This window comes from Berghia stephanieae, chromosome 11 (genome assembly GCF_034508935.2).
Source record: "Berghia stephanieae isolate SIO BIC M18660-M18661 chromosome 11, UCSD_Bste_1.3, whole genome shotgun sequence".
Taxonomy (NCBI): domain Eukaryota; kingdom Metazoa; phylum Mollusca; class Gastropoda; order Nudibranchia; family Aeolidiidae; genus Berghia; species Berghia stephanieae.
This window is the reverse complement of record NC_088370.1, coordinates 9,551,306-9,571,305: the sequence shown is the minus strand read 5'-3', so window position 1 is coordinate 9,571,305 and position 20,000 is coordinate 9,551,306. Positions and strand designations below refer to the sequence as shown.

Below are 20,000 nucleotides of genomic sequence, written 5' to 3'. Positions count from 1 at the left end.
AATTTTATTATTATTATTTTTTTTTTATTTATTTATTACCTTTTTCTGAGACAAAATTTTAGGCGTAGTATCAAAGCTAGTGTTATTTTAGTTTTTACATGTTAATTATAACTGAATAAAAATTTCTATGTAGGGTACATGCTCAATTTTAATACATTTTTTCCAATTTTGAAAAGTAGCAAAAATCTCTATCATTGAGTGAGTTAACCATTTGTGACCCATCGTCTTAAAACGGTATTATGTAGGAACGAACCAGATGCTTAAAAGCCGAAATAAATGTTAAACTGGTCAAAAATACAAATTGTTGGCATTGGCACCCTAAAATATGGTATCCATTCTCCTCAATAAAACATACAAACTCAACACAAGTCTGATATTTCTGGCTATAAATTCAATTTTCAACATCTTTACCAACCCGACTTAATACCGTTTTGAGGCGAAGGGTCACATTTGTCCAGAAAAGTCAGCCTTCAAATATCGATCAGTTTTATATGACCCTCATCTTATCAAAAATCTCTCAAACCTGGGACGATATTATATTATAGGCCTCGCGAATTTCAAGGTTTGAGGTGTTTTTTTTTTTCTAAGATGAGGGTCATTTAAATCGATAGATACTAGGAGGACGAGTTTTCTGACCAAATGTTTTAAATAACGTGTTTGTACATAGGACGGCAGTGAACTGGTTAAACTGATTATCATTTTCCTTGAATCAGCAATGCTGTTTTTGCGTGGACGTTTTTTGTTGTTGTTTTTATCAATAGACGATAAATGCTTATATTATTATTTGTAATTAACGGAAATCCAATTACTCGGTTGTCAAAGGTGAATATTATCGATGGCAGTGAATTGAACGCTGTTTGGGGAGGGGGGGGGGGGGGAAGAGGAGGAGGACGATGCCATTGGATGCATGAGTAATAAACAGGAGAGAAGAGGGATGAGAGAGAGAGAGAGAGAGAGAGAGAGAGAGAGAATGGGGGGGGGGGGGGGGCAAGAGAATTTGAGAGCGAGAGTTTTAAAATTATTGATAGATAGATCAGTGGATAGATAGATCGATAAGTAGATAGATAGATAGATAGATAGATAGATAGATAGATAAATATATATATATATATATATATATATATATATATATATATATATATATATAGATAGATAGATAGATAGATAGATAGATAGATAGATAGATAGATAGATAGAGTAGAAATTTCGTAAATTTACTTATTCGGAGCTGACTTGATTACTTCGACGCTAGGCACTCCAAATAGAAGAAAACGGTATTGTATGTTCCCATTCGAAGCCTCTCCATTTACACTCTTTCGTTAGGATTTTCACTCCAAATAGGATAACTGATGGAATGTAAACATTTTAAAATAGGGCGGCTCGATTAGTGACCCTTTCTAAGCCTACACAAGTAAATGTTGCTGCTCGAAGCTCGAAGAATGAAATAACAATGCGAATATAAATGTAAGCTTCAATTTAATATAGCCTACCAAAACAAATAATTTGGACGGGTTTCCCCTTTATCAACAAAACAGGATGAATGAAACACTACAGACGAATGAGATGATAGTCTTCAATAGTCGTAACGTCATTTCCTTCCTAATGACGTATGGTAACTTAGTAACACTGGCTCTAAACTATCGGAACAATGGCGGACGCCGTATGAAATATTTCTCCGGCGAGCTTAAACGCCTATCCAGAGGAAAAAAAACCCCATCAATTTGATCATGTTTTGACTTTTACACATTCTGATCATAAGGCATATGAAAAGGGAATGAAAAGTTCTAGCCAGCATGAAGAATAAAAAGTAATGATTTTCTTTGTTTAGAACCAAGATGGCCGCCGTTGCCGGGCGCGTGACATCAGTCTACTGAATCCAATTATGTGGTAGTGGCGTTGAAGATGAATAAACCAAAAACCATTGATTGGGCAGGAAATGGTATCGATGCTCCTTGGCAGTGGCGTGGGATGCTTACAGTATAATGTGGTGCCAGAATCAGAAGAAAATGACTTAAAATCATGCTTTATTTGTAAATACGAAAGAAAGATAAAAAAAAAAAAAATAATAATAAAAGAAAAGAATTACTCAAATAAGTAAGAGACGGTAATACCATTTCCCAGTTTTTTTTAAATTCGTTTTAAAAATGATATAATCCATGTTTAAAAGATGGATGTGGTGCCAGGCACCAAATCGACCAATATAGCCACGCCCCTGCTCCTTTGTAAGGTAGCACGAATTAAAATAGAACAAAAAGTTCGCATTGTTATTTAAGCCTACATAGCACATCAAACCCATCCATAGATCTATTTATTGACTTCTTGTTAAAGAAAGAGAGGATTTAAAATTGCCTCAATGGTGTTCAAATACTATTCCACCCCCTTCCCTAAATAGTAACGCGTAATGATAAAATGCTTACAATAATAATTTGTGACGTCAGATTATCAAACGTAGACTAGTCTAAATTTAACTAAGATGCATCATTTGTGCGGCTATGTGGTCTAGTGGTATGACACTCGCTTTCGGATCGGAAGGTCGTGGGTTCGAGCCTCGCGTTCGGCGCATAGTTGAGTCCTTGGAGAAGGCTCTTTACTCACATTCTCTCATCGTACTCAGATGTAAAACGAGTACCTGGCCGTTAACAGCGTTGTCTTTGTCTAAACAAAAATTTGTAATATCGCCTAACAGGCGTCATGTCCCGTTCTAAATGTTACGTGTTGCTGTTGGCCAGGGACCCCTTGTAAAGCGCTTTGAGCACGTTTAGTAGATATTGCGCTATATAGAAGCTCAAGTTTTTTTTTTTGTTTTCTTTAAAAATGTTTTGAAGACGTTTTTATTCAAGGATGAGGAAATAAGAATGGATTAATGGGTAGAATAAAATATTTCTTCCACTCTTGCGTTTTAGAATTCGAACTTTGTTACCAACTCGCACTCGCAAGTTCGTGCAGCGGTTGGGAATTAAAAAACAAAACAAAACAAAAGCAATCAAACAAAAACACAAGAGTGTAACAATCGTATAAGAAAACACCATCTTATCTCTCTGAGCTTCTTGAACTGATTGTACCTGCTAGACCACTCTGATCTCAAAATGAATGACTGATTTCCCTTTTCCATATGTAATCTATCTCTAGATGAAATGTCTTTCTCTGCGTGGGCCCTAAAAGTATGGAACAAATTAGGTAAGGAAATCACAGACCCCCCACAGAGAGACCGCAGTAATTTTAGGTAACTTTCGAAAGCATTCCTATCCAGGCAAAATTTTGGAGTACCATAGTAATAGTTTTTTTCATTTTGTGTTACTACCTGATTCTTTGTATATCATTCAGCGCTTAGAGCACTTTGGGAATAGGATTCAATAGTCTGATGTCACGTCCACACAGCAACGAGCAGCTTGATTCTAAACAAAGAAAATCGGTACGCGTACTTCATGTGGGCAAGAACTTTTTCACATGTCTTGTGATCATAATGTATAAAAGTCAAAACATGATCAGATTTATAATGATTTTCTCCTCTGGATATACTTTTATGCTTGTCGGAGAAGTATTTCATAAGGACGTCCGCCATTATTCCGATAGTATAGAACCAGTTACTAAGTAACTATGCGTCATTACGGGGAAAGTGACGTCACGACTTTTGAAGCCTATTCCGCGAGCTATTAAAAATTAGTTATTCCATTAGTTATCTCATTACATTACATTTTAATTCCAAATTACCACAGGTAAAAAATTTCGGTACTTTTTAATTGAAGTGACAAAGCTTCTTTTTTTTTAGCGTTACACACACACACACACACACACACACACACACATATATATATATATATATATATATATATATATATATATATATATATATAGAGCGCAATATCCACTAAAGGTTCTCAAAGCGCTTTACAAAGCGTCCCTAACCTACAGCGACACGTACCATGTAGAACGAGACATAACACCTGTAAGGCGATACTACATTCCCCCCCCCCCCCCCCCCCCCCCCGACAAATACAAGGCTGTTAACGGACAGGTAGTCATTATTTTATAACTGAGTACGGTGAGAGAATGTGAGTAAAGAGCCTTTTTCCAAGGACTCAACTGTTGCGCCGAGTGAAGCTTGAACCCAGGACCTTCAGACTGGAAAGCGAGTGTCATACAACAGGACCACATAGTCGCACTAAATGAATAAATAATGAAAGAACTGATCGATTGCCTTTATAATAGGATTCAATAGTCTGATGTCACGTCCGACAACAACGAGCAGCTTGGTTCTAAACAAAGAAATTCGGTACTTTTTATTCATCATGCTGGCTAGATCTTTTGCACATGTCGTGTGATCAGAATGTTTTACAGTCAAAACATGATCAGATTTATAATGTTTTTTTCCTCTGGATACGATTTTATGCTCGTTAGAGAAGTAAGTATTTCACAAGGGCGTCCGCATTGTTCAAATAGTTTAGAACCAGTTACTAAATTACTATGCGTCATTACGAGGGAAGTGACGTCACGACTGTTGAAGCCAATTATTGTTAATATTTTGCGGCTATGTGGTCTAGTGGTTTAGCTCTCGCCCTCGGATTAGAAGGTCCAAGGTTTGAGATCCGCTCTGAGCAGCACATATTCCTTTTTCAGAACTTGGAAAAGGCTCTCTTTTTCTCATATTCTCTTGCCTTACTCAGGTGTAAAATGAGTACCAGGTCATAAACAGTGTTGTTTCTGTCCGCAAAAAAATAAGTATTTAAAAATGTAATATCGCCTAACTGGCGTCATGTCTCTTCGAGTTAATTATTCATACATGCTTACAGTTCTTGCACTCTAACGATAACGTAATATGTAACCCATCGTGCGCATATGGTGTTATGTTTGGATCTTCGAGAACATACTTGCATGGATCAAGTTCTACTTTTCTATATCTCTTTGCTATTTAGATACAGGTTATTTTCTCTTCTTACACCAAATTGTGGACTGTTCTACTTTTCTATATCTCTTTGCTATTTAGATAGAGGTTATTTTCTCTTCTTACACCAAATTGTGGACTGTTCTACTTTTCTATATCTCTTTGCTATTTAGATACAGGTTATTTTCTCTTCTTATGCCAAATTGGAGTGTTCTACTTTTCTATATCTCTTTGCTATTAGATACAGGTTATTTTCTCTTCTTATACCAAATTGGACTTTCTACTTTTTAAAAATAAATCTCTTTGCTATTGTATAACGTCATTTTCTCTTCTTATTTACCAAAATGTATCTATTCTCTACGTTTTTAAATATAATATCTCTTTGCTATTCTATAACATATTGTATTCTCTTCTTCTTCTTTACCAAAATGGATCTTTATATATACTTTTTGTATAATCACCTTTCTATTCTATAACACATTTTTCTCTCTTCTAACTTACCATAATGGACATTTCTACTTTTTCTTTTTTGCAATTTTATATATACCACGTTTTTATACATTTCTTAATTGACAACAAAGGATCTTCCTCTATTTCATATAATAAGGCATTGTTATTTTATACCACAATTTTTTTTTTCTTATTCTTGCTAAAATAGATATTTCTACATTTTTTAAAAACTATCTCTTCGCTATGATTTTAAATCACATTTTTTCTCTAATTAATTTACCAAAATGGATTGTTTTCTAGTTTGTCAGTAACATATATCTCTTCGTCATTTGTAGCGTTTTTTTTCCTACTTTTTTAGTTATAGATATATCGCTTCGCATCAATTTGATAGCGTTTGATTTTTTCCTCCTCTCTCTATTTTTCCTTTCAGCTATTGTAGCATTGCAATCCAATCCAGTCCCAATAACATAACGAAATGAGATCTGCCTCCCCAGGGCCTACAGTGAAAAAAAGGAAGAGTGGTGTAATGTATTACCTCTGGTGTCGGCGGCGTATTCAACACAGATATGAATTGACGCTTACACACACAAACGCACCTAACACACACGCATACACACACACACATACACACACACATCCGTTGAATAGGCAAACAAAAATGATGGGATAAAAAAATATATAAACAAATATAAAGGGTGTAAATTTGTATCGGATGACAGATTCATTAAAAATGTATGGAATACAGTGACAGACAAAATATAATATATGTTGCTTATTCTATCAAAACGGTGTTATGTCAGATTGTTTCTGACGCGAAAAGTGAATTTACTATTTATAGTCGAAACAAATATGAAAATTGGGTCAGCGTTTTATGTTTTATTGACAAGAATGGATTTTATAATTAGGAGGTAGCTGTGTCAGATATATCTGGCGGAAAGTACGTTGCGATAAAATAGCGTCATATTCTTAGGATGGCGAGCAAATTGCTATTGACCGCTAGCTTAACTCTTTCCATACCGGCCATATTCCGGATTTTCCCCAAAACTTCATGGACACCCAAACTATATAAAAATAGATTTATTTCACTCAAACACAAATCTCTTTGCTATTTTATATCACATTTTTTTTCTCTTATTAATTTACCAAAATGGATTTTTCTCTACTTTTTAGTAATAGATATATCATTTCGCATCAATTTGATAGCGTTTGATTTTTTCCTCCTCTCTATTTTTTCTTTCAGCTATTGTAGCATTGCAATCCAATCCAGTCCCAATAACATAACGAAATGAGATCTGCCTCCCCAGGGCCTACAGTGAAAAAAAAAAGGAAGAGTGGTGTAATGTATTACCTCTGGTGTCGGCGGCGTATTCAACACAGATATGAATTGACGCTTACACACACACACACACACATATATATATATATATATATATATACACACACATACACACACACACACACACACACACACATCCGTTGAATTGGCAAACAAAAATGATGGGATACAATATATATATAAATAAATAAAAAGGGTGTAAATTTGTATCAGATGACAGATTCATAAAAAATGTATGGAATACAGTGACAGACAAAATATATATGTTACAGTGAATGACATAATCAGTCGGATGGTGAAAAGGTTTGAACTGAGATATTGCCAAGTTTGGTTAGAAGGTAATTTTTGTGTATCAATAATGAGATCTTGTCATAAATGATTAAATCAACCCTTTTTGTACATCTTCGGGAAATATCAACGCTTAATTTCACTTCTAATTTTTTTTATACAGCTGCTAGTCAAGTTGAAACAGTATGAAATTTGAGAAAAGTTGCTGGATACCTTTCCCATACATCTGACCATAACTTCATGAAAAATCACCCAATTTACTTCAAAGAAAGATTAAAATGATCTGGGGAGCAAATTCTTTCAGAAAATGCCAAACAATGCAAATCCAAAATTGTCACCTTCCGACTGATTACGTCATGGACTGACGTATATGTTGCTTCTTCTCTCAAAACGGTGTCATGTCAGATTGTTTCTGACGCGACAAGTGAATTTATTACATTCAAAATAAATATTAATATTGGGTCAACGTCTAAACACTGTATTAGGCTAGATTATTTCTGATACTTTAATGTTGATTTATTATCGTTGAAAACAATGAAAAATGGGTTAAAATTAATTGCTATTTTTTTTATTGAGAATAATAGATATAATCCAGATTAGATAGCCGTATCAGATAGATCTGTTGGAAAGTACTTCGCAAAAGACACGGGTTCTTTGAAAATAATAACAAGCAACTTGTTATTGTCCGCTTAACGCTATAGAAACCGGGATAAACGCCAACTTCCTGGCCTGTAATGTATTATCTCTGGTCTTGAAGTAAGCAAAAAGACATGAATTGTCTCTGTCGAAAAGAAATAAACGTAGGCATCCTAGGTCTTATAGGCATCAGATCTCGTGCTACACGAAAAGTTTTGTTTTTGGCTTGGGACTCAAGCGCGTCGAGTACATTAAGTGGGGGGGGGGGAGGGGGGGGGGGCAGAAAACAGAAATGAATTGACGCTTGCACACCCATTGAATAGAGGAACAAAAATAATGGATACAACAATGTAAATAATTAAATTTGAAAAATAAATTAATGAAAAAAATATTCCCTCAGAGTCCTTAGAGCCATGGAGCCGGATTTATCCCGGTTTCTATAGCATGAAACGGAAAATAACAATTGCTTGCCATCCTTTGCAAAGTAGTTTCCGCCATATCTAACAGACCCAGCTATCCATTTGAGTATATTAAGTTGAGGCAGCTTGGCTCAGATGTACGGTTTTTGCTTCGTACCCGGAATATACCGAGTTCGATGCGCTTTTGGTCCTGAGCAAGTCACCTTGCCCTAACTCAAATTTGCGGCGCTGCACTGCGGATGACGCCTGGGTTATTCCAGTCTTCCCTTGGAAATGACCCTAGAGAAAAATTTCCCCAATGGGATGAATAAAAAGTATTTTATTTTATTTATTTATTTTATTTTAATATCGCGTTGTAATATTAATATATAAGCTCATGTTTTTATTTTCATGTGTTTGTACAATTTTTGTTTGTTTTCATTTGTTTTTGTTTTTGCTCTTTTTTTGTTGCTGTTATTTTTGCTTTTTTAAAAATTTGTATGGCACTCTATCGTGCACACCTTTCTATAATTTTATCTTGCACCAATATCTACATCAACATGTTTCCTTATCGAGGAATTACACATGACACGCCAAACAAGCGAGCTTTCGAGTTCATGAAAACACAAATGATAAATATTGTACCTTCCCTCTTTCTTTTTGGGAAAACCCGATTTTAAGAAGGGATAATAGTAAAAAATACATTCAAGGAGTTTCCTATTATCCTTTGTAAAAAACAAAAAGAAATTTAAGAAAAACAAAAAGACATTTAAAAAAAAGAGAAGATGAATTTAGAACCATAGCAAAAACAAAAAAATAAGACAATTTTAAAAAAATAAACAAATTAAATAACAAAAAGAAAAGAAAAACAATAAGACGAACCAAAGGACAATGAGAAAAAATAAAATAAAAAAGACAATTAAAGAAAAGAGAAACAAAAAGATAATTAGAAAGAAACAAGGAGGAGGAGGAGGAGGAGGAGGAGGAGGAGAGGAGGAGGAGGAGAAGAAGAAGAAGAAGAAGAAGAAGAAGAAGAAGAAGAGAAGAAGAAAGAAGAAGAAGAAGAAGAAGAAGAAGAAGAAGAAGAAGAAGAAGGAAGAAGAAGAAGAAGAAGAAAGAAGAGAAGAAGAAGAAGAAGAAGAAGAAGAAGAAGAAGAAGAAGAAGAAGAAGAAGAAGAAGAAGAAGAAGAAGAAGAAGAAGAAGAAGAAGAAGAAGAAGAAGAAGAAGAAGAAGAAGAAGGAAGAAGAAGAAAGAAGAAAGAAAGAAGAAGAAGAAGAGAAGAAGAAGAAGAAGAAGAAGAAGAAGAGAGAAGAAAGAAGAAGAAGAGAAGAAGAAGAAGAAGAAGAAGAAGAAGAAGAAGAAGAAGAAGAAGAAGAAGAAAGAAGAAGAAGAAGAAGAAGAAGAAAAGAAGAAGAGAAGAAGAAGAAGAAGAAGAAGAAAGAAGAAGAAGAAGAGAAGAAGAAGAAAGAAGAAGAAGAAGAAGAAGAAGAAGAAGAAGAAGAAGAAAGAAGAAGAAGAAGAAGAAGAAGAAGAAGAAGAAAGAAAAAGAAGAAGAAGAAGAAGAAGAAGAAGAAGAAGAAGAAGAAGAAGAAGAAGAAGAAGAAGAAGAAGAAGAAGAGAAGAAGAAAGAAGAAGAAGAAGAAGAAGAAGAAAGAAGAAGAGAAGAAGAAGAAGAAGAAGAAGAAGAAGAAGAAGAAGAAGAAGAAGAGAAGAAGAAGAAGAAGAAGAAGAAGAAGAAGAAGAAGAAGAAGAAGAAGAAGAAGAGAAAGAAAAGAAAGAAGAAGAAGAAGAAGAAGAAGAAGAAGAAGAAGAAGAAGAAGAAGAAGAAGAAGAAGAGTAAAACAGAGGAGGAGGAGGAGAGATGATGAGGATGAAAAAGGGGAGAAGGGTTTAGTTCCAGTTGGAGGAGATTTAAAAAATGAAGGAAGGGAATTAATGGCTGGGATATTTTAACTCTCTCCTTACCAGCCATTTTCAGAATTTTTATAGATTCTTTGCATCCACCGAACAGAAAAATAGAATTTTCTTATTCAACTAGAAAACATCAAGTACATTCTATACACAATATTGTTCAGCAAAATGAGCTCTACAACACAGTGTCAAGTTTTTATTGCTATAACAACAAATGTTCTTTAAATTTTATGATGTGCGCATGAAATCATAAAGATAAAATTGTTGGTTGTATCGTAACGATTGTGACGATTTTCCGATGGTTGGTAAGGAGAGGGTTAAGGAAAGGTCTAATCTCTCAGAAAGAGTTGCAACTCTAATTTTACAATAAAATAGAATAAAAAATAAATTATCCTCCATCCCCATGGACAAATCTGGCGCAAATAACTCTGAATACACGTAGATGGGACAGCGTGGCTCAGCGGTATGGTCTTTGCTTCGTACCTGAAAGGTACCGAGTTCGACTACCCGCCGCGTTGTGTGGCCTTGAACAAGTCACCTAGCCTTAGCTCATTTTGCGGCGCTGCACTGCGGCTAACGCCTGGGTTATTCCAGTCTTCCCTTGGAATAGACCCTAAAGAAAAATTTCCCCTTAGGGATGAATAAAGGGAATTTATTATTATTTATTTTATTATATTCAAAATTTTGGTGGGAAAACACGACCTTCAAAAATCAATGGATTAATTTGATTTTATCTTGGCAACTACTCTCAATCCTGAGACTGCAAGAATTCCCAGACTTGAGAATTTTTGCCAAAATGACGGAAGGTTTAATCGATCGATATAAATTTGAAGGACGAGTTTTCTGGCCAAATCTTAAATACGTGTTTTTGGTGGTTTTTTTTTTTTTTACAAAGTTTGGCAAAATAAGATATGGCGGCAGTCTACTGTCGTGTCGCCCAAATTTAAGCTTAAATTGTCAATGGTGTGTTCTAAAATAGAACAACCTCAGCAGCCAATAAAATTAAACTGGTGAATGGATGGATGGTTGGTTGCATGTGGAAGAAAAATCACTGAGATTCACTACTCGTCATTGTTCCAGACAGCTGTGGGTTTTTTGATAAATAGTGGGACATTTTGACCTACAATACCAATTACTTCTGTCGTAATGTGAAATTAAAAAAAAACAAAACACACACACACACACAAAAACTCAAAACTTTTTAAACATTTTGATCAAAAACTCAAGAAGACCCAAAATGTCACAAGTTTAAGAATTTTTTAAAATTTAATTTTCTAAATTAAAAGGATAATTTTAATCTATCTTTATTTGAAGTTGACCCAAATCTTTTTAATGTGTTTTTTTTTTTTCATAGAAAGCATGCATAGGTTTCTAAAGCGTTAAACTGATAATGGCAATTTGCTTGATGCTTGATGAGTTAAGACAGAACGTTCGGTAACTCCCATCGGTTCAAACAAAGCAAGTTGAGTGACGTTCCAAAACAATAAGATAAAAGTATTTCGACTTAACCCGGAATTGTTATCGGTGGGCTTGATTGTAAAGCTGCTGCTTCACCCCCCCGCCACACACACACACCCAGATAACAACGAGCTATCTGTGACATATCGTCTGAAAATCGTATTAGGTCTAGGTGACCAAAGTACCAAAAATGAATTTAAACTTTCGGTTACTACAAATATGAAATTTTAGTTTATATCCCTGAAAGCAACTATTTCTATTCTATACATTATAATACTGGTAGTAGTACTGGAACTGGTTATGGTGTATTAGTAGTAGTAGTAGTAGTAGTAGTAGTAGTAGTAGTAGTAGTACAGTAGTACTAGTAGTAGTAGTAGTAGTAGTAGTAGTAGTAGTCGCCAACGATAAAAATCGGTCCAGTAATGAAGTTTAAAGATGTGCGCAAATTAATCTGGCAAACCTTCAATCAAACATTACAAATATATAGTGGGTTTTGACGAGAACAAATCATGTGTTTATATATATGAGTGGCGGGGAGTACTTGTAGGTACGAGAGTGCTTGAAAATATTGGTTAGAGCATATAAAATGAATACGTATGATCACTCCCATTATTCTCTCGAGACGATCGTTTCGATGGGTTTACATCTCTCCGGTCTACAATAGGTCCATAGTGTACTTTCAAATGAGTTCGATTTTGGCCTATTGTGGACAGAAGAGAAGGAAACCCATCGAAACGATCGTGTCGACAGAAAATTTTGAGTGATCTTACATATTATATATATATATATATATATATATATATATATATATATATATATATATATATTCATGTGTGTGTGTGTATGTGTGTGTGAATGGATAGAAAGATAGATCAAAGGACACACACACACACACACAGAGGGAGAGAGAGATAGATAGATAGATAGAGAGAGAGAGAGAGAGAGAGAGACCGAGAGAGAGAAAAGGGGGGGGGGGTGCAATTTCAATTTATAGGTACTCATACAGCGAAATGGTACATTGATTGTGATAGAAGGACAGATAAATGGACAGATAGACAGGCAAAATAACGGGTATCATATATATATATATATATATATATATATATATATATATAGAGAGAGAGAGAGAGAGAGAGAGAGAGAGAGGGGGGGGGGGTTAATAGGTAGAAGGGCAGATAAGACAGATAGAAGATAGATAGATAGATAGATAGATAGATAGATAGATAGATAGATAGATAGATAGATAGACAACAAGAGAAAGGAACACACGCACCACACACACACATAGAGAGATAGAGATAAAGAGACAGAGACACACAGAGTTGCAATATTAGATAAGTGGTACTCATACAGCAAATTAGTTGGTCGGGATTGCTAGTTAAATATACAGACAGCTGGCTATATATATATATATATATATATATATATATATATATATATATATATATATATAGAAAGATAGATAGATAGGTAGATAGATAGACAGATAGACAGATAGATGCATAATATATAGGTAGGTAGATAGATTGATAGATAGATAGATAGCTAGATAGATAGATTGATAGAGAAAGGAACAGAGAGAGAGAGATAGAGAAAAAAAGAGAGAGAGAGAGATAGAGAGAGAGAGAGAGAGAGAGAGAGAGAGAGAGAGAGAGAAAGAGAGAGATAGAGAAAAAAGAGAGAGAGATAGAGAGATGGAGAGAAAAAGAGAGAGATAGATAGAGAGAGAGAGAGAGAAAGAGAGAGAGAGAGAGAGAGAGAGAGAGAGAGAGGGGGGGGGGCAGGGCTACAATACTAATTCAGTGGTACTCACACAGCAAAGTGGTACATCCAAGAGGTCCAGGTCTTTGGGCGTTCCAGGAAGTTGTAGATTCGAGCTTGAATCCACCGATAGCGCATATCTCTCCGATGCGCTTTGTAGTTCAACGGCTTTCCTAACAAGGACACACGCGGTTGACGAAACCGACTACTTCCGGTACGAAGCATGACGTCATTTTCAATCTCTTCTTTCATGTCAAAGACATCTCCGTTTTCCTCATCATCCACGTCGTCCATTCCTTCCCCACCTCCTCCTCCTCCTCCACATTCTCCGATCCCTCCTCCTCCTTCTCCTCCTTCTTCTCCCATTCCACCTCCCCCAAAACCCATACCGCTTCCTCCTCTGCCTCCTTCGTCCATCCTTCCCCCTTCAAACAATCCAACTTTTTTCAATCTTTCCGATCTATCTTCGGCCTCCATAACTGCAAACTCCACCCTCAGTTTTCTCCGACCCCCTCCCGTCTCTCTACCTCCTTTGTCAATGCCTCCTCGACCACCTTTTAACGAACTAGTCAGAATCCGTTCACAACTGCTATTAAGACTATTTTCACTATTATTTTTACTCACTCCACCAGCTCTCAAGAAAAGTTGGTCAAAATGGTTGGTGGAATTCGTGACATTACTACACGCAAATCGATCGGTTTGCAGCGATTGATCTGAAATGAAAATTTCTTCTTCGCCTAAAACTCCAGTTTGTTCGGTACTACTTGAATTTTCAGGAATTCCGAAATGACGAGAAGTTTCACCATCACTGCATGTCGATATGAAATTATTCACCTCATCACGAATAATGTATATCGGTTTTCTAGAAGAAGAATTCTGATCGTACCAGACTTGGTTTGTGTTGTTAATGATATTATTATTATTATTATTATTATTATTATTATTATTATTATTATTATTATTATTATTATTATTATTTTGCAAAGATTCTGTCGATAAAGAACTATCGATATCGGGTTGCTCGGATAGTAATAATATCTGATTTGGCGTAGAATCATTAAAAAGACGCGAGTGATTTTCTGTGTTCTGGTTTATAATATCTTGAAATTGTTGATTTTGAGATAGTAAATTTATTGACAAGCGTGTAGCTGGGTATAAAGAGCTGCTACTGCTGGTGTGTATTGTTTGTGTAGATGAGTTTAAGTTGTCTGTGGTTACGATAACGGAAGTAATATGAGCGTTGTTAGGGATGTTCGTCTTCTTCGTCGTCTGGTTACTGTATTGACGGACCGATTTATCGTAATGTTCTGATGAGGTTAGATTATATTGGAGTTCCTGCTGGGTAGATGATGATGATGATGATGTTGATGATGAAAATGATGATGTTATATCTCGAGGTAATGGTATGGGTTGGGGCGATTGTGATTGCGTGTTACAAATGGATGACGTGTGTGTATTGGTGTGTTTTAGATTTGGTGGTTGATAAGTCGATTGTGGTTTAGAGTTCAAGTTTGAGATATTAGATGAAATTAAAGGCAATGAAAGAATCTGGCGTGTAGATAACGGTAACAAAATATCGTTTAATTCGTTATCATTTCTCATACATTTTGTTTCTTGATTTTCAAACCTTCTGCAAATATTTTGGTCTCGCTTATTATGGCAATGATGATGGGTGTCACTCCAGCAGCAATTATAGTTTTTTAGATCAACAGAATATTCACAGCCAGAACTATTTTTATGACAGTCACTACCACCACCACCAACACAACCACAAACACAAGCACCACTGCATTGCCTCACTATAATATTATCTCTACTTCCACTTGCATCAATGCCCTTTTTATGACGGAAATTTTGATGAGAAGTACATTTTTGAGATTTGGAAATAAACGGGGGCTTTTCCTCAGAAACAGAATTTTTCACGGAGTCGCCGTTGTCACATAAATGTATACAAGAACATCGGTCACTTTCTGTATCTCCATTGTCAGGTAAAGAAGGCTCTGCACTATCACATCCAAGAAATTTCACGCGTTTGCCCTTATTTTTTCCAGGCTTATTTATTCCATAACAAGAATGTGAAGTGTCCGATCTACTGTGTACACAACTCTCCGATATGTTTGTGACGTCATTAGACTTTACTCTTAGCCTCGTGACGTCAACATTATCATTAGTATTGGAACCATCATTGACAGCAGAACTATTTTTGCACTCGTCACTTTTACGTGATATTTCCTGATAACAACCATTATGTTTATTATCACTATGATTATTACGTGAATTACTGTTTTTATTCAATGACAAGTCAGTGCCATTATCTGTTGTATTAAAATCTATACCACCATCATCCTCATCAACTATTATGTCCAAACTTTTCACGTACTGGAAATTTTCCCGACTTTCCCTTAATTTAGATATTGAAGACGACGACGACGACGAAGATGATGATGATCCTGATGATGATGATGATGTTGCTGATGATGACGATGTCGGTATTGACAAACATGAATACAATGGCAATGATATGCTTTTTGCATGTTCAACATTTATCGTCGTGGAATCATTACAACTATCCACACATCCGTCGCGATAACAACAACTTCCGCACGAACATCCGCCATCACCATCGCCGCTCGCTCGGTGAGCTCTCGTTTCGCAATCACCACCGCCCTCTGCGACCTTCTGCCCATACTTCTCACCCCTTTCACCGCCACCCTCCTCCTCCTCGCACCCCACTTCCACTTCAAATTTCTCGTCGTCTTCGCAAGAATTATTGTCCACAGATCTTCTACTACTACTTCTTCTTCTTCTTCTACTTCTCACTTCTACCCCTCCACGTCCCTCGTCGTCGTGTTCGTCACATCTGCCGCTGCTCAATTCGCTGCCTTTGCCGCTACTGCTCGCGCCCATCCTTCCGCTTCGCATGTCATAACAATCGATACGACAGCGATGCGTGACATCAGGTCGTCGTAAGCCGATTACTTCACGATTACACTCAGGTTCGCCCTGTCTCCCCGTCACATTCGTGTCAAGCTGGGTTGAGTAGATATTCAAATCGTCTCTTTCAACTATTCTTCTTCTTTCTCCGCTCTCTCCGATATTAATAACAATACTATTTCCAAGTTGATTATTATCATTAAAATCACCCTCATCATCATCACCACCACCGCGACTACTACCACCACCACCACAACCACCACCACCGACAACAATATTATTATTACTCACATTCTTCTTATTGTCATCGCACGTGCCGTCACGCCTGATGCTCATCCTCTTTCTGCCTCTATTTATGTCGCCTTCGTGAACACCATCATCCCCTCTACCACCATCATCATTTTCATTGCTGACGTCGTCATCGCCACCAGCAACGTTAAAGCCAAAGGCGTGATGACGGTTATTACCCTTTTTAATCCCACCACCACCACCTACGTACATCTCATTATCTTTTATCCCCGTGTCAGACATTTCTGTTCTATAGTCTATTTTGATGTCCACATAATATCATATAATTTTCCTTAACAGGGTTGCCACATCTCACCGCAATACCATTCTCTGAAGTCATTGCACTTGCTTGGCTGTTGGCGAAACTGTTCTAATGAAAAAGGCAGGTTCGTTGAATACAATCATGTCTTCAGCAGTAAAATACCATATCATATATTTGTAATCGTTTTGAATCGATAGATCACATTCTTTTCCTCTCAGATCCTAACACCAAGACGCTTCAACAGTCGTAAAGTCACTTCCCTCGTAATGACGCATGGTAACTTAGTAACTGGCTATAAACTATCGGAAAAAAGGCGGACGCCCTTATGAAATATTTCTCCGACGAGCTTAAAAGCGTATCCAGAGGGGAAAAAACATTATAAATCTTATCATGTTTTGACTTTTACACATTCTGATCACAAGACATATGAAAAGTTCTAGCCAGCATGAAGAATAAAACGTACCGATTTTCTTTGTTTAGAACCACGATGGCCGCCGTTGCTGGGCGACGTGACATCAGACTATTGAATGCAATTAGTATAAATGAAATTTATACGAAGAACAATCACGTCGATATAATGTTATAATAATAATAATAATAATAATACACATTTATATAGCGCTCATTCTCGTGTAAAACACAAGCTCTGGGCACTTTACAATATAGATATCAATTTTAAGTGGAAAAAAAAAAAAACAATAATAATTCATAGCCAAATCAAGGATTCATATAGAGTCAAGAAAAACAAATACAGTAAAAATGTGTCTTGAGATTCTTTTTAAAAGTAGGTAAAGACTTGCACTCCCTCAGACCACGTGGCAGTTCATTCCAAATCTTGGGGCCGAAACAAGCAAACGATCTATCACCAAATTTTGTTCTTGATCTTTTTTCCGAAATTTTCGTTTGGTCATTACATGATCTTAAAGTGTAATTTTCAAATTTACACATGACCACGTGATCTGTGAGATATGCCGGTCCTATACCAACCAAACACTTATAAACAAGACACGCTGCTTTGTAATATGTGCGCTTTTCAATGGGCAACCAATGGAGAGATGCCAACAAAGGGGTTGCATCATCAAATTTTTTTTTTTGCCAAAAACTAATCTTGCTGCACTGTTTTGCAGCAGTTGTAATTGTTTAATAGAAGCCTGAGGCAAGTTGACAAGCAGCGAGTTACAATAATCTAGTTTCGAAAAAATGAGGGAAACAACCAATGTTTTACATGTTCCAATTGCAATATACTGACGGATCGAACTGATTTTCTTCAATTGAAAGTATAAAGATTTACAGAGAGCAGAAATGTGAGCTGACATTTTCATTTCTGAATCAAAATAGACACCCAAATTTTTCATTTTTCAATGTTAATTTCCTTTTACTTGAATATGCAGGGAATTACAAACAGCGGTGTTTACCCATTAGTCTCACGTTTTGAAAAGTCTATTTTTGTCTATTGTTTGTTTCATTTCCTGTATCACATGTATACATAAAACAAATAATGAGAATAAGAATTTCAGCCGATTTATTTTACTTTGCTTTGAGAAGTTGAGGGGCGGTTTGTGTCTTTTCTAATAGAAAAATAATGACCTATATTGGGTGGTTTTAATCATTCTGTAACGTCCTTATATGTCATAAAACAACATTTTTGGTGAAAATATATACATTATCTGTGTTGATACCCGTTTTGCGACCTGTTTTGGAGGTCTGGCATAAAAAAAATATATAGCAATCTTGTGGCAAACATTCCACAAAAACGAATGAATAAACTCCATAATCTTCTTCCCTCTTATCAACATTGTAGCATGTTGTGTCACCATAGAAAGATTTTACAGCTTTAACTTATGAGATTTTTATTAGAACATTACAAAGTTGCGAATCTAAATGTTATGACAAATTTATTTGATGTTAAAAAAATATAATTTGGATTATAATTCAAAATACACATACCTTATCAAACAAATCTCTCTATGGTGACATAATACATTTCTCTTTAATAACTGTGGACACTTTCAGACGATATCATTGAATAGATTCTCAGAAACATTTGACACAGTATCCCATATCCCTAGAAAAATGATATATTTAGAAAATAGCAAAGTAGCTTTCAATTTTTCACACTTTTCTTACTGTACCTGTACCCTTTTTGACAGTGTCTTTCGTGCCTTTTTAGTCTATTTTGAGAATTTGGACTTCATTAATAATAATAATAATAATAATAATAATGCTGAAAACTTATATAGCGCTAAAACTCCGAGACACCAGACTCTAATATTAATTAATATTACTTCTAAGATAATAAAATATCATTTTCCACCAAAATCTCAAAATTCATCTTTTAAAAGAATTTTCGTAATAATTAGACCCAAACCGCTCCTTAGTAGATTCTTTAGTGCGTGTCCCATTCATCAACATGTCTGTCTTTGTTTATCTTATCCAAGGACCAAATAGAATCAAATTTATTGATAAGACGAGCAATCACTTCAACTCAAAGTAAGTTTCCTTTGCTATGAAGGTTTAATGAATCTGAAAACAGAGATTGGTGTTCACCACTTAGTCCCTTGTTTTAAGTTTTAAAAAATTGAAATTAAAATTGAGCTTTATATAGCGCAATATCCACTAAATGTGCTCAAAGTGCTTTACAAGGGGACCCTAGCCAACAGCACCATTTAACATGAAGGACGGGACATGACGCCTGTTAGGCGATATTACAATTTTTCGGACAAAAACAACGCTGTTAACGGCCAGGTACTCATTCTACACCTGAGTACGGTGAGAGAATGTGAGTAAAGAGCCTTTTCTAAGGACTCAACTATGCCCCGAGCGCGAGGCTCGAACCCAGGACCTTCCGATCCGAAAGCGAGTGTCATACCAATAGACTACATAGCCGCACCAAGTTGTCCACAGCCAGTCAGTCCTACATCTTGTCATAGTGTGGTCCACAAGTTGTCCACAGCCAGTCAGTCCTACATCTTGTCATAGTGTGCTCCACAAGTTGTCCACAGCCAGTCAGTCCTACATCTTGTCATAGTGTGCTCCACAAGTTGTCCACAGCCAGTCAGTCCTACATCTTGTCATAGTGTGCTCCACAAGTTGTCCACAGCCAGTCAGTCCTACATCTTGTCATAGTGTGCTCCACAAGTTGTCCACAGCCAGTCAGTCCTACATCTTGTCATAGTGTGCTCCACAAGTTGTCCACAGCCAGTCAGTCCTACATCTTGTCATAGTGTGGTCCACAAGTTGTCCACAGCCAGTCAGTCCTACATCTTGTCATAGTGTGGTCCACAAGTTGTCCACAGCCAGTCAGTCCTACATCTTGTCATAGTGTGGTCCACAAGTTGTCCACAGCCAGTCAGTCCTACATCTTGTCATAGTGTGCTCCACAAGTTGTCCACAGC

At 36.3% G+C, this 20,000-nt stretch overlaps 1 protein-coding gene across 1 annotated transcript in view; it reads right to left on the bottom strand.

Moving 5' to 3' along the window:
- Positions 1-13,405, bottom strand: part of LOC144957259 (potassium voltage-gated channel subfamily KQT member 1-like) — a 241,768-nt gene extending 228,363 nt beyond the window's left edge. Inside the window, exon 1 of the mRNA XM_078888346.1 lies at positions 13,174-13,405. Within this exon, the coding sequence (XP_078744472.1) occupies positions 13,174-13,373 (200 nt within the window). The 5' untranslated portion in view covers positions 13,374-13,405. The remainder of the gene's footprint in view (positions 1-13,173) is intronic.
- Between the last annotated feature and the right edge of the window lie 6,595 nt (positions 13,406-20,000).